The 16269-nt window shown below is 33.4% G+C and overlaps 1 protein-coding gene across 1 annotated transcript; it reads left to right on the top strand.

The window, feature by feature from the left end:
• The first annotated feature begins 336 nt into the window (after positions 1–336).
• LOC106069668 (tetraspanin-33-like) lies at positions 337–12278 on the top strand. Its single transcript, XM_013229371.2, has 7 exons — positions 337–693; positions 2309–2497; positions 3253–3441; positions 4746–4880; positions 9072–9131; positions 9941–10042; positions 10166–12278. The coding sequence occupies exons 1-7, from the start codon at positions 505–507 to the stop codon at positions 10229–10231; spliced, it is 930 nt and encodes a 309-aa protein (XP_013084825.1). The 5' UTR covers positions 337–504; the 3' UTR covers positions 10232–12278.
• The last annotated feature ends 3991 nt before the right edge of the window (positions 12279–16269 follow it).

The raw sequence follows: 16269 nt of genomic DNA on the forward strand, positions 1-16269 counted from the left end.
ATAAATACCGGTACTGTCTAAACCGGCCTCCAGAATAACATAGTATTTTTAATGTAGTCTTGACAGCGTATGCCCATCGTGAAGCGAGGGCAGCTTTGAAATAGTAACCACTTTACTTGGTTTCAGCTTAGATCTAAAACATGGGTGATATGGTTAATATATCCGGCTTTTTCTGTTGTCATTTTATACAAATCGTGACATGAAACTTGGAATACATCCAAAGACAAGTAAAGTGACGTTTTATATTATTTAGAATTTAGATCTATATATAGTTCCGAGTATTGTCGAAACTAAACGAGAAAAGTCGGTCTTTTATTGCTTTCTCTTGATAAAGAGTTATATGTTTACCCGGATATTATTAGTAAACTCAAGAATACCAACAGAGCAAAACCTCAGTCTAGTTGGTGGATTTAAATTTGGAACGATTCCACCTATGATCAAGAAAGTGTCTAAAATATTGAAATCAAATAGATATATCTAGATTAGTTATTTATTTATCTTAATATGGCCCACGGCCAAACTTCCAGCTCGCCCAACCCTCAGGCTCAACGACAACGAAGGCAGAGTCGAGGACCATCGGTTATTCAGGATAGAATAAATAATACATTGAGACGACGAAGAAAGAAACCAGATTACAGTGCTGTGAATCCTTTTGTCAAATACGTTTTATTCTTTACCAATTTTATTTTTATTGTAAGCATATAATTCATATATTATTCTTTTGATCTTATTACATTTTACATACTGATATATCTAATTCTATTAGTAATATTAATTATTAATATTATTATTTGTATTTTAACTATTTCATTATTAGAATATTAGGCATTAGGTCTATACTGATCTAGCAATTTAGTCATTTAGATAGATAATAAGAAATACTGATTACATTTGTGGCATTTTATGTCTCAAGATATGATCTTTTCCCTTTGTTACTTCTCATGACTAAAGAGGCCAATTCTTGATACACAACTGCCATCATGGGTTAGGTATCTTTAATCACCAGACGCTGTAACTGTAGCACTTTTAGCCTTCTTTTTACTGCTGGTGTGTTCACCATCTGCAACCCAGGACCCTTCATTTAAGTTAGCTCTCCATCTAGATTTATTGAGTCCCTGTAAGTTTTGAAGAGTTTCATGTTATGTTTGCATACATCAACATGTACCTTAAAAGTAGCCAACTTGCCTCTCTCCTGCCTTCTATTAGATCACCATACAGAATGCCTTGTGGGAGTCAACTATGTATGTAAACATGTCCAACATAGCCATCCAAACAATCAAAAGAAAGCCCTCAACATTAAAGCGAAATGTATATATATGTATATTATTATCAGGCTGTATATAAAATATATATTTTCAAAAGCAAAATAGTTAGAGTAGTCATTTTGTGAAATACCAAAAAAATCAATGCAAATCGTACTAGAAGATTTGCATTTTTGTTTATTTCCACATAAATCTCCATTTCAAAAAATGTGTCAGTGGGAAAATAGTTGGATGGGGTGGGTAGGGGATTGTCTATCTCAAACAGTTACATTGGATTAGGGAAAGCAAAAATGTTTAATCCTTAAAAACTGCAACACTGGCTTCAGAGGTGATGGGCAGGTTAAATTTTTGGTAAGTTAGGTTGTCTTTCTTGGACTGTTTTATTGAATAATATTCAGCAAATCTAATGAATTTAGAAATTATAGGGTTACAAAATGTAGTTCTAACTAGAGTACAAATCTAAGACTCAACACTCCACAAGCAATGGGGATAAAGAGACACTATTTGAAAAGGGGAAAGAGAAGTAAAATTTATATAAAGAATGCTGTCTTGACTACCATGAGAAGAGGAAAATCAAAGTGATCGAGATGATAAAGACTAGCTCTAAACAGGGTACAAACCACTGTACTGCATTGCAAAGGAGTTATGGTGTTCTATTTACATCTTCACATTTTTAATGCTAGAACAGTTAAGAATAAGTGCTGGCTTAGTGGAGGCAGTAATATCAAATAAAAAAAATGTTGATTTTCTCCCCTTTAGATTCAGATATTATATTCAAAGTCTATTTTCAGTATATATATATTGGAGATATGCTCAGGAATTACTATGTTTAGCACTTTTATGTCTTAGCGTTTTTAGATCATTTTGTATTTTAACCATTAAAAGCTTTTGTGGAGTGAAAAGGAATGTTTCCATAACAATTCTGATTCAGACTATTATTATAAATTATATATATTTTAATTAATTTAATACTTCTTTTTACCATGCTTCTTCTATGATATTCTTGCCTTTTATATTATTGTATTATTTTGGTTTGTATTTGACAGTTAGTTGGAATAGCATTTGCTGCTGTGGGAATATACATCCTGTCCTTAAAGAACAAGACAGTGACAAGTTTCATTGACTTCATCTTTGATCCTGCCTGTATTCTTTGTCTTGCGGGTTGCATCATCCTGGCAGTTGCTTTCTTTGGTTGTGGTGGGGCGCTGAGAGAATCAAGACTCTTCTTAAAAATAGTAGGTTACTGCTTTAGTGCATAGAGATAGAATCCTATACATATTAAGGTCTTCTTTAAAAAAAAAAGTATGCTGTGCTTTATAGCACATTAGTTTGAAGTACTTCATATCTTGTCAATGAGAACATAGAGATGGAAGAAGGCAGACAATGTTAATAAAGAAGAAGTGCTTTTTTCCTATTAAGGGCCAGAAGTGCCAAAGATTAGTTAAGATTATTTGTCATAGTTCAGCTATTAATATTCCTAGTTTACTGTTTTTTACTTTACAATTCTCTAGATATCAATTAAATTATCATATTACATACAGATGGCTGGAAGCTTAGTTGGTAAAATAGACAACTACACCAAATCAACATATCGAACTTGCCAATTATATTTTGAAAAACTTGAAAAGGGGAAATAATTGCACATCACCCATAGAAAGAATTGCTTGTTAATCAAATGCATTTTATTTTGTAGTCAAACTCGAAATAAAGCATGTATGCATATAATTCAAATTAAATGAATATGAGGCAACAATAGATCATTTGACAAAAAAATAGTCAAACTACCTACATTGGAAGATTGGAAGAAAAGCTAAATGGATAACTAGGGACTTTGATTAGTTTCTTCACATCTTCTAAGTATACAAGTTAAGCCACATGGTTTTTAATGGCCTGATCCAATTAAGTTAGCAACATTTCTTCTGAATTTGACTATCCTAATGTAAACAAACTCTTTTGTTACAGAGTAATGAATTAATCTCTATTTCCGCAGTATTACATTATTCTAAGCCTCCTGTTGTTATTGGAGATTTTGTTAGTCATCTTCATCTTTGTGTTTTACTTTGTTGATGGAGCCTTTGCCAAAATTGGTCTCTACCCAGAAGAAGCCTTTTCAGATGCTGTTAAAAAATACAGAGATGACCCTGATATGCAAGGATTTATCGACAATATTCAAGATTTGGTAATTGTCTTTTCTTACTTTGCCAAAGTATTAGATTATATGCAAAAAAAATAGTAGTGTCTGAGAGCTAAAGAGATCTTTTATTGGTTATAAACAGAGCTCACTTTTTTTTACAAAGCTTATATCAACTCCCTCTGTCTGTATGATAAAAAGTTGTAGTTGTTATATCCATTCTCAGAGCAAGTTGAAACTTTGCACAATTATTCATTGGCATAGACAATACATGAATCAATCAAAAAAATTAACCAATTTATCAATTATTATTGGTAATTAGTTATTTTGTGTGACACCAACAAGGGAAATTAATCCTTCAGTATTCACAGATATGGCTAAATATGTAGGGTTTGGTCCACTTAGGTAATTGTATTTAAAAAAAAGGATTTTATATATTGCTTGTTTCTATAGTTTAATTTCTCATTATGTGAGAGTCAGGTAACTACCTCAATAAACAACTATTGTTTCTTAAATAGATGGAACTGGGTGGATTCTTTAACATTAGCTAAAAATCTCAAAACTCTAGATGCTCAATCAAATGCAAGAATCTTTCAATCTTCATATCCCTCTCTTAGCATATACTCTATATTCACTTACATTCAGCCTCTAAATCCAGTGCTTTAGATTATTAACAAAGTTAAGTTGATTTCCCCTTTCAGACCTTGCGATCTATAGGGCAGACGATGTTAAGGTCATCTGTTTCTTTGGCTAACAGCTAATGAGCATGGTGTCATGTGGCCAGCACAACAACCAACTGTCTTTACTTTCCCCAACTAAATTCAGGGACCCATTAGTTGGGTGGACTCATGGGCAGTCCAAGAATCCTGAAATTTGAAATCCCAGTCTTCACTGAGATTTTAACCCAGGACTTCCTTTCAGAAGCCAAGCGCTTAACCACTCTGCCACCAAGCTCCCAACAAACATTAGTCATGATCATAATGATTGGAACATCATACAGCTTTGACAGTTTTGTTTTTACAAATATGTATTCCTATTGCTCTGGCACTTTGGTTTACAATTGTTTTAGTCAAATAATATGAGACATGCAATTTTTTAAAATGGTTTTGAGGTTGACAATAAAATATTACAATCATTAATCAGTTAATTTTGTTGCATTTCTAATCACTCTATTAATGTGGAAAGAAGTTAATTTTTTTTCCTTTCGGTAATGAATTCTTTTTAAAACTTTTTTTTCATGTTATTAATGTTATTTATTATTATTACTTGAATAATTTTTTTAAAATGTGATTGGTTTCTGCACATTAATGTTGTGTCTTTTATAAAATAACAATAACAATTTATTTTTATAGCTTTCTTGTTGTGGAGCAAGCAATGATGATAATGGTTATTTAGATTGGAACAAAAATTCATACTTCAACTGTAGTACTGGAAATCCTAGTCCAGAAGCATGCTCTGTGCCTTTTTCTTGCTGTAAAATCAAACCGGTAAGAAAAACAATTGTCAACTTTTTAATTTTCAAATGATTATTAAAAAATTAATTAAAATATTTGTAAAAAACTGTCATTTGTTTGGAAAAAAAACATTTAAGATGAAAATAGAAAGCTCAATTATTTTCAATGGGCTTATTAATAATTAAGCTTCTGAATAGAGCAAGCTGTTTGTGAATCATGCAATTACTAGGAATGTTACTGTCTGAAATTATGCATCATTTTTTTTAGCATCTTTACTTTTCCCACATTTATGCAGATGCAAAGTATGTAATATTTTATGTATTTTTAAGAATGGCTTATTCTTCTTCTTCATCGTTCTCATTGTTATGTTGGAGTGTTCATATGACTAGACCAATACATGAGATGAACTGCGCAGTGGTTTCCAAATCAGGGAGCTCTCCATATAGTTTTCTTTCTATTGGGGTGATTTGGGGCCAATGTCTTATACGGGCCTCTTGGTAGAGAGAGCAGTTTTGGAGGACGTGGTCGGCATTTTCTGGTGATACTCCACATGGGCAGATTTCACTGGTTCCAATTTTGAGCTTCCGGAACATGTGTTGTCGCATTCTGTTGTGTCCGGTCCTGAGTCGAAAGATTAGACGTTGGTCTTGTCGGGATAGCTTATAGTAAGCATCATCTTTCTTGTGATTTGGATGGGAGCTCGTCCATTTCTCATTTATTTTATCTACAATTAATTTCTTCATTTCTTCTGGATAGAGAGCAGAGTTTACTTGTGAGTTTGTTCTCCCACTCTTGGCGAGTGTGTCAGCCTTCTCATTTCCTGCTAGTTGTATGTGAGCTGGTATCCATTGAATGACAGTTTTTTTGCTGTTGTGGTTGAGCTTTGTGAGTGCTGTTCTGAGGTTTTTAATATAAGGGGAATCAGAGTTTTGCAGGCTTTGGAGGGTTGTTTTTGCGTCTGTTAGAAAGACAATCTGACTGTGAGGGGAACTTGGATGATTTGCTAGCATGGTAGCAGCTAGTGCTAGTGCTTCCCTTTCTGCTCTGTGACTGTCAGAGAGCTCTCCAGTTGCAAAGGATTTTTCTAGTTTTCCTCCATCTGGCCATTCGATAAGTATTCCAGCTCCTCCATTTGTGGTGGCTTTATGGGATGAGCCATCCGTGTAAACTCTGATCCACTGATTGCTAGGGTAATTGGTATGTAGAAAACAGTTCACTATTTCCTTGAGCTCTGTTGGTCTGTAATCAGATTTTCTTTTTATGTTTTCAATATGGTCCCTTATAGTAGGAAGAGGGCTTTTGTCCCAGGGTGGAGATTCATTATAGTGTATCGAGGATTCCAGAGTAATTTTTTCAAGTTGGTGTTTCTTTTTTAGGTTTAGAGATTCCTGTATGAAATTGGTCCTTTTGAGACGGTTTTTTGTGCCAGTTTTGTGGATTTTTGTTCTGAGTGGGTGCCTCTCCAAGGTTTCCAATTTTGTGAATTGGGAAAGGATTTTTATTTCTCTTCTTTCATCCAGAGAGATCAGGGCAGCGGTTTCCTCCATAGCTCTTATGGGTGTTGTTTTGATTGCTCCTGTCATTATCCTTAGACCAATATTTTGAACCTTGTCTATTTTTCTAAGGTTGGTATGGGCTGCTGAGCCCCATGCTGTGGCACCATATTCTAGTACAGGTCTTACATAACTGGTATAGGTCTTTTTCAGGATGTTGTGATTTGCTCCCCAATCTGTGCCAGCTAATTTTTTCAAGAGGGATAGTCTCTGGATGCCTTTACTCTGTGTTTTATCTATTTGGTTTTTCCAGGTTAGTCTCGGGTCATAGGTGACTCCAAGATAAGTAGGGCTGTCATTTTTTTCTAAAGCTTCCTTGTCTAATGTTAATTTTATTGTTTGTTGTTTTGCTGACAGTGAGAATATGGTATATGTTGTCTTTTTTGTGTTAATGGACATGCCCCAGTCTTTGGACCAATTATTGAGTTTATCAAGAGCATCTTGTAATCGAAATTTCGATGTTCCTACATATTCTTCTGTGCTAATTAAGGCAAGGTCATCTGCATACATGCTGCTCTTAACTTTTTTGGGTAGGTTTTGATTTAGATCGTTTATGAATATTAGGAAAAGTGTTGGGGATAGGACTCCTCCTTGGGGGACACCATTTTTTATACCCACTGTGTGGCTTCTTTGTCCTTGCATGCAAACTAAGGCTTTTCTATTATTTAGGTATTCCTTTATCCAGTTGTACATTCTGTGGGATATGTGATGCTGGATTAGCTTGAGCAAGAGACCTTGTTCCCAGACTTTGTCAAATGCTTTTTCTAAGTCAACCCACACAATTGTTGTTGGTTTCTTTTCTTGAAAGCCGTCTTCTATTTCTTGTGTGATGAAGGCAATTTGATCTTCTGTTGATCTGCCTTTTCTAAAGCCAGCCTGGGCTTCAGTGAGTAGGTGATTTGACTCAAGGATCCATGTCAGCCTTCTATTTATCACTCTTTCCATCAGTTTGCAGGTACAGCTAGTGAGGCTGATGGGACGGTAGCTATCCAGTTTATTTCTTGGCTTGCCGTGCTTTAGTATAGGGATCATAATGGCTTTTTTCCAGATGTTTGGAATTCTGCCAGATTTCCAGCTAGCATTGAATAATTGTAGCAGTTTTCTTTTGGCTTGAGGACCCAAGTGAAGAAGCATGTCATTTGATATTTTGTCTGGGCCCGGGGCTTGTTTTGGTTTGAGGGCTTTTAGGGATTCATCTAGTTCCTTCATTTTAAGATTAGTGGTCATTCCCAAGGAGTAAGCTGGATTGTTTTCTTTAAATTTATCTTGGATTTCTGAGTTTACATCTTTATTTCTACTTTCATTAATTTGTATTTGTCCTACGCTTTGGAAAAACTTAATGAATTCATTTGCTGCTTCTTGGCCTTTCAGGGGTTTGTTGTCCTTTTCTATTACTATAGGAGTTGTTCTGTTTTCTTCCTGGTTGAGACATTTGGCTATACGCCAGAGTTTGTGGCCATCTCTATCTACGTTTAGTTGTTCTGTTTTTTCATGCCAACTTTTCCTCATGGCGGAAAGGTAATTTTTCCTGAAAACTGCGTTAGCTGCTTTTAGATTTATGTTATTTTCTATACAAGGGTTATTTTCTACTGTGTTTCTGGCTTCAATAGTGGCATTGTGGAGTTGTTGAAGGTGATCAGACCAGTTGGGGATATAATCTTTTCTTGCTCCTCTAGGAATTGATTCCTTAGCTGCTAGGAGTATTGCTTTGGAGAAAGCTGAGAATGACTTATTAACCTGATTTGATTTACAGTTTATTGAAGTTGTGTATAGGTCTGTGAGCTTTGAGAATAGGTGCCAGTTGGCTTTTTTGTAGTTCCATCTGGGGATGGTGGAGTTTTCTGATATTTTGAAGGAGGTATTGATACTGATCAATATGGGTCTGTGGTCGCTGGTGGCTAGCTGGTCTGCAACTTCTCTAGTGCACTTTTTGGATAAGTTGTCTGTTGGATGGCTTATAATATTTATCTATTTATATTCAAGTCCATACAAACAAATCTAAATGTTGAGCAGGTTAGAGCATATTCAAAAACTAAATATCCACCTCTAGGCAATGTTTTTTTTTGTTAAGAGTCTGTTGAAAATTTAATTGCAAATTCACATCTGAACCTGATACAAGGGCAATAGAAGGCAATGATAAAGCAGACACACTGGCCTAAAATGGTAGAATAAACAAACAAATAAAAATTTCTCTCTGTCCGCAAAAAAAGAAAAGAGAGTAGAATAAATTAGAAATGGACCAGCTCTCATTCCAGTTTTAAGAAAAAAACAACAACTATTATAAGCTATCCCAACATGACCATAATTTTTTGCCTTAGAACTGGACACAACAGAATGAAACAGCATATGTTCTGGAAGCTAGAAGTCAGGACTAAAGAAACTTGCCCTTGTGGAGTATGGTCAGAGAATGCCATCCAATTCCTTCAAAACTGTATACTCTATCGAGAGGCCTGAACACAATACCTGAAACCCAAAAACTATATGGAGAACTGCCTGATCTGGAAACCTCTGTGCAGTTCATCTCAGATGTAGGATTACTGGTCTGACCCTCCAGCATAAAAAATGAGAATTAAGAAGTTTAAAATATTTTAAAGAAGCAAATTTTTTTTTTTAGATTAATCTTCTATTTGGATATAAAAATGACATGAGCTATTTAAATTTCTTTACTTAGGGAGAAAATATTAACTACAGATGTGGTGCTGATATGCTCAAGAAAGATCAAGTGAACATAGTAAGATGAGATTTAAAACAAAAAATTATCCTATTTATTATTAGCATTTCTGAATTATTTTTTTTAAGGTTTCACATTTCAATTTTAGTTTTTTTTTTAAACTCTTTCACTTCTCTTTTTAGCCATTCTTCTAATAGTATTTCAGTACATCTTTGAATGAAGAAAGGAAAAACCAATTTGTTTTATCCTATGACAGATGCATGCACCATCAGATATTCTTGTCTTTACATACTTACAATCTACCCTTCAAGCATTAACAAGTGACATGTTACCTAACCCAAGAGAGTTGATGATGAATAATAACAGCTTAGTCACATGAGAATAGATTCCAGGAGATTTAGGCAGGAAGGAAAATAAAAGGGCAGACATATTGTCCAAAAAAAAAGGGGATGGTCATCCACGAACAGCCAAAAAGACTTAGTACATTATAACACTAAAATCAATACTAGCTAATAAGCTTAAAGAATAGGAGGTGCGGTGGCTGAGTCGTAATGCGCTTGGATTCCAAACTGGAGGGTTCTGGGTTCAAATCCTGGTGAATACTGGATCTTTTGGGTGCCTCTCAGTCCACCCAGCTCTAATGGGTACCTGACATTAGTTGGAGAAAAGTAAAAGCGTTTGGTCGTTGTGCTGGCCACATGTCACCCTCGTTAACTGTGGACCACAGAAACTGATGACCCTTACATCATCCGCCCTATAGATGGCAAGATCTGAAAGGGGAACTTTAGGTACTAATTCCTTTTTTATTGTTACTGTTTGTTGTAGGGCTACTTTCATGCTTGAATTGATTGCTTTTGTTTTCATCACAGTCTAGTATATATGTGCAAGGTTGCTTCAAGGGCCTTCAAGAAGTTATTAAAGATAACATATGGATTGTCGGTGGGACCATCCTTGGAATATTTATTCCACAGGTGAATAAAACTTTTTTGTAAACCAATGGAAAGTAGAACAATTTTTGTTTAACATTTAAGAAAAAATCATCAGTTAAATCTTTTTAGTCATAATCATTTAATTTCTTTTTTTTTTTTTTTTAGGCTTTCTTTATTTGTCTGGCTAAAGCACTCATTTCCCAAATTGAAGAGCAGATGGCCAAATGGTGAACTAGTTCAAGAAACTGTACAAACTTGTAATGAAAAAAATTATTTACCAACTTATATTTTGCTACTTAAGATATACATGAATACATACATGCAATCAATTGTTATTGTGCATTTAAAAATCTTGTTACTTATCACATAAATTACTTTACCTTTGTATTGTATTCTTCATAAACTTTCTGTTAACTTTGTAAATGCTTACTATTAAAGAACTGATAATTTTTATGTATATTTACTTAATGAATTGACTTTTAAACTGAAAACAATAATTGAAACTTAAGCCAAACATTTTGTATAAGTGTACAATCTGTGAGAGAGATCGAAAATATTAAATAAAATAGCCAAAGTTTTGTTTGTATTTTTGACATGATGTGAAATTTTTAATGTTAGTATATGACCTATTTGTCCAATATGGTGTATAAGAACAATGTTGGTTTAGGTACTTAGGTCCATGAATTGTTTATGCATGTTTTAGTGTTAGCTTTCCATTTTTTTGTAACTCTTTTTATTTTATTATAAATTACAAACATTTTTTAAAAAGAAAAGATAATTATTCTTAATAGAAATCTTAAACTATAAAAGCCAAAATCCTTACTGATTTAATTCTCCCACATTGAGATTATCTAACAATATTAATCTTGGCTTAGAAAATCTGTATAACAGATTTGGAAAAATCTAACCATTTTTTAGAGGATATCAGAAATGCTTTTATGTTCAGTTTGTAAGTTGAAAATGTCTTCCTATAGAGACATCATTCATGTAGAGTAACTCTGATGAAATAAACTTGCTTATTCTTCTTGTGCACTGTTAAAGTGTAATTTTATCTTGGGACTATTCTAAAAGGCAGGAGCATTTCCTCTTTGATTGTGAATTGACGTTTGAGGCTGGACTATTTGAGGCACCTAGACCTTGACTAGACAAGTTTTTTAAAAGATTGTTTATCCTTCACAGTCATCCTACCCAACACTTAAAAAGGCTGTAGTGTTTGAGCAATAGTTTGCATTGATTCAAGTTTGTAAGTTGTAGAATGAATTTGGATGTTTATCTTCTAAAACAAGAAATATTTTTTTTTATTTTAAAGGAATCCTGCTGTATGTTAAATTTAAATTAATAATTCAGCAAAATATTGTGTACTTTTTTATCTATTTATCTTTGCATCATATCCTAATAGATTAACCAGCACTATTTAATTAAATGATAATAACTCAAGTCTTGTGAAATATAAAGAAACAAACAAGCTATAAAAATGTATATTTTAAATAAAATGTTTTTATGTTTGCATTTTTTTAAATATTTTTTTTACAATACAGCTTTTTGCTGAATCCAGAAAAAAAATGTTCTTCAATCATAATTTTTGTTCTCCCTGTAGGTGTACTAGTTATATATTAATTATGAATCACATCTTTCAGTGAAGATTACAGTCATATCTTGGTCTTTTGAGCATCACTTGACTAATTAATTCATTTTAAAAATCTGTTGCATGTTATAACTGTGAGTAGACTAAACTTTATTATAATATAATATAATGCTGAGTCTTCCAAATATTACTAGGTTGTGATATATCCATGTTTGGTTTTATTGCTGAAAGAAGAAAATTCTATTAATTGTATACAAATCTCTAATCTTATAATAACCAGTTCATTGTAGCTGTATAATGATGTACACAGATTTTTTAAAATGGGTTTTATGTTCACCATTTGTTTATGTTTTTTTTTCTCTGGACAAAAAATCTTTGTTCAATATGATAACTTATTTTGTTAACTATTCAAGAACTTGTTTGATATAAAACTTTCTCTGTATTGTTAAATCAAAATATTTAGTCAAATATTTCCATGTTTTTTGACAATGCACTTTAATCCTCTGCTGGGACACTTGGTCCGTACATTCCAATATAATTGGCTGTATCAGCTGTAATGAATTGACTTTTGTAAATTTACATATCTCTTTCAGTCAAACCTAAATGTACATTCACTTAAAAAAAAAAGTATAAATATTAATGTAATTCCAATAAGTCATTTAGTATTTTTCTTAAATGTTGTTTGGAATTGGTTGATTTTTCATGTGTTCTTTATTTGTAATTTTTTGTTTAAAATTTCATTTCATTTTTTTTAATTTTGTAAACAATTTTAAAATGTAAATACTCATATTTTTTTTTTTGTTAAACAAAAGAAAAATAAAACTTTGAACAATTTCAGATTTGAAAAAAATACTACATATATGTAAACCAATAAGCTACTTAGTATTTATATTTCTTATCTAAGTAGTTAGTAATTGGTTTCAAAATTACTTTCACATAATTGAGATCTTATCGTTTCTATTTTTCATGCGTTCTTTATTTATATTTTGCTTGAAATTTTCATTTCATTTTTTTTTAACTATTGTAAACAATTTTAAACAAAAGAAAACAAACTTTGAGCAGTTAGGACAATTCTACTCAACTTGTGGTTAAACTAGGATTGATGGAACAAATGGTGTGAATGAAATATTTTCTTTTCTTAATTGTTCATTTAGAGCTAAGTTAACAACTTAACATTGTTCATAAAAATAGAGAGAGAAAAAAAGAATTTTAAAACAATGAACATACTTTTTAAATTATTGCTTATCAGTAGTTTTTAAGTGTCTATTTTGTTAATTAATTGGACATTTTAAAAAAATCTGGAATAAATAGAAAAAAAAAACAGGAAATTGACAAAATGTTGGCTGTGTAAAATATTTATGTAAACCTTCATTTTTGTGACCACTTTTATTTAATTAAAACATATGCCATATCATAATCATTACTATTTAATATGTATCTCAAATTATTTTGTTGCTGTCACAAAATAATTACAAATGATGACTAATAATTCTGGTATATAATTCTGTTATAAAAAAATCTTTCAATTGTTATATCTAAGGTTGTGTGTGGTATTCATGGGCGTAGCCAGGATTTTTTTCGGGGGGGGGGGGGGGGGGGCATTTTTTTCTCCCCCCCCCCCCCCGAACCCCTCCCCCGCGAAAATAAAATTATATGTATTTATGTGTGTGTGTGTGTGCACATAATCTAGGAGCTCCCCCAGCGCCAAGCACTATTTCTGGTATTGAAAGCCAACAAAATGCATATTCTGAGCTATCTACACTGCATTTTCCTGCTATTAAAAAGTTTTATTTCAAAAACCTTATGTGCTATTCTTACTGACTTAGACCCTCCCGCGCCGTTCGGAGCATTTGACGTCAAGCTGTTTTCATAAAAATCTGTTACTGGTAATGTCTGAAGCCTCTTCCCACCTACCATGAGGACCTCCATGAATGAGTGGCGTCAAGTTGTACTAGGATATCATTGCAACTCTTCTTATGCGTAATTTATTTTGTTGGAGAACATGTCCCGCAAACCTCATGCGTCGCTCTCTCACAATCTTACTACGGGGTCGACTCCCAGTTCGGCCTTGATTTAGACCTGATCTCTATAACTGACTCCTAAAATCTGTCTTAGCCATCTTTGTTGAGCTACATTTAGTGTTTTTCGATTTCGGTAGATGACTATTCACTGCAGTTTATTAATGGAGCCCTGCCACTGGTAAAAATGTGTAACTCTCTTGAATACGCTCTTGGAATTAAGTGACTGTAGTTTGCTTTAGGTTTTATATCGAAAAGAGAAGTTTTATCGTCAAAATCTTCTGTTGGGGGTTTTCCACCTCAAAATGCTCTGTAGGGGGATCTTAAACTCAAAACCATCTGGAGGGGTTTTAAACTTAAAAAAAAAAGATATCTGTAGAAGAAGGGTTTAAACTCAAAACCCCCGATTGGATTGGCTACGTTCAAATAATTTTAGTGTGTAATTTGCTTTTTTTTATATATTGAAGATGTATTTTTAGCACCAAACTCCTCTGAATGGGGGTTTAAACTCAAAACCCCTTTTGACTACACTCATAACATTTTGAGTGTATAATTTGCTTTGTTTTTATTATTAAAGAGGCAGTTTTTACCTTCAAACCCCGCTGAAGTGGGGTTTAAACTCAAAACTGAGTCAAAACCCATTTAGTTACGCTCATTTTGTGTGCGTAATTAGCTTTTTTTTTATATTAAAGAGGGGGGGTTATCGTAAATTTTAGACGGGGTTTTAAAATCAAAATCTTCCTTAACTGTGCTCTTGGAATTAGGGGATTTTCGTTTGCATTTTTTTTGTTTTGTTTTATAGATGAGGGGGAGTTAACTGCAAAAACCCCAGGTAGGGGGTTTAAAACTCAAAACCCCTAGTAGGGGTTTTTAAACTCGAACCCCTCTGGTAGGTGTTTTAAACTTGAACCCCCCTGGTAGGGGTTTTTAAACTCGAACCCCCCCCCCCCCCCCTGGTAGCGGCTTTTAAACTCAAAACCCCTTTTGGTTGTGCTGGGGCAAGTGATGGTTTAGTATTAAAATTTCACCTAAAATAAACAAAATCAAAGCAAAAAATCTGTCACTAAATTCCGACCCCCCCCCGGGGGGGGGTGTTTGAACCCCCCCCCCCTGGTTACGCCCATGGTGGTATTTATAAAGTCACACACTCATGATATTATTCAAGGTTTGATCATTGAGCCTTTGGTCAGTTATTTGTTTTATCATATCACTGTTACCTAAGTTAAAAAAAAAATTCAACATAACATTGTTGGGATTTTTAGGCAATTTTATCACAGATAAAATATTTTTTTTATCAACATTCATATATGCTCAAAATATTTATTTATGAAAGGTTTTTTTTTACACAAATGTATCTTTGTTGTTTTTTTTTAAATCTAATAATGAGATTTGTCTAACTATTGAACTGAGTGGCTGCTGTCTTAGTGATGAGAACTCATCTAGCAACTACCTGTATTTCTGTGAGGTTTGGCTTATTTTCTTAATGCCTTTCATTTGCTTTTCAGAAATGTAATCATGTAATTATTTTTTTTTAACTTTATAGCCACACTCTCTGCTACTCAGTTCTATATGCAATGTTTACTAAAGACGACGCAAAGATAATAAAAATTATCTATACCAGTTCAGTGTCTGTTGTTATTTTTGTAAAACAATATTGTAGATAAAATGAAAGTTTATTATAATTTTTTTTTTTATAAATTTAATTGAATGCTTAAGTTCTGCATAACCATAGATTTAAAATTGTAATAAACCTTCAAGAGATTTAATTGAACATGATTGAAAGGAAGAATAGTTTGTAAAAACAACATTTATTTACATTACAATAAAAAAGAAACCTATCAAAAAAAAATTAAGCTTATACAAATAGCAGTTGTATCAATCAGTTTGGATCAGTCATGAAATTAATTTGTGTGTGTGTGTAAATGCTTTTAAAAACCAATTACTGTAAAATCCATTCAGATATCCCTTGAATTAGAAGGCAATGAAAAAGCAGACATACTGGCCAAAGATGGAAGAACAAACAAACAAATGAGAATCCCTCTCTACCCAGAAGAAATGCTGAAAATAATAGAGAGTAGAATAAATGAGAATTGGACCAGCTCACATCCCAATTACAAGAAAAAGGACGCTTATTAAGATCTCTCGACATGACCAACGACTCAGAACCGGACATAAGAGAATGAAACAACATATGTTCTGGAAAGCTAAAAGTCGGGACTAGCGTAATCTGCCTTTGTGGAGCATCTCAGAGAATGCTGACCATGTCCTTCAAAGCTGCATACTATATCAAGAGGCCCGAACAAAACTCTGGACTCAAAATCCTCCTATAGAAGAAAAACTATACGGAGAACTGCCTAATCTGGAAACCACTGCGCGGTTATTCTTAGATATAGGATTACTGAATGATCTGAACTCTCCGACATGTAAAGTGAGAACGAAGAAGAAGAATCTTATAAATTACAGACGTTCCACGTGTATCTATGTGTCAATCTAGTCTTGCATATTAATTAGAGACTACATTTCCTGGCTGATTCATGCAACCCATTTCATGCTTTAATGGCACTAGAGAAGGAACACGTGTACGAAGTAGTCTTAGACTATGGGATAAGAAATGTGTCTTTATTGTGGTGTCTTTCTGAGTAGTTCATTATGTTGTCTCTCTTTTT

Source organism: Biomphalaria glabrata, chromosome 1 (genome assembly GCF_947242115.1).
Source record: "Biomphalaria glabrata chromosome 1, xgBioGlab47.1, whole genome shotgun sequence".
NCBI classification, from domain to species: Eukaryota; Metazoa; Mollusca; class Gastropoda; family Planorbidae; genus Biomphalaria; species Biomphalaria glabrata.

Coding starts and splice junctions, on each gene's coding strand:
- LOC106069668 (XM_013229371.2), top strand. CDS start 505: ATGGCCCACGGCCAAACTTCCAGCTCGCCCAACCCTCAGGCTCAACGA. Junction 694..2,308: donor TTACCAATTTTATTTTTATT/GTAAGCATATAA, acceptor TGTATTTGACAG/TTAGTTGGAATAGCATTTGC. Junction 2,498..3,252: donor CAAGACTCTTCTTAAAAATA/GTAGGTTACTGC, acceptor CTATTTCCGCAG/TATTACATTATTCTAAGCCT.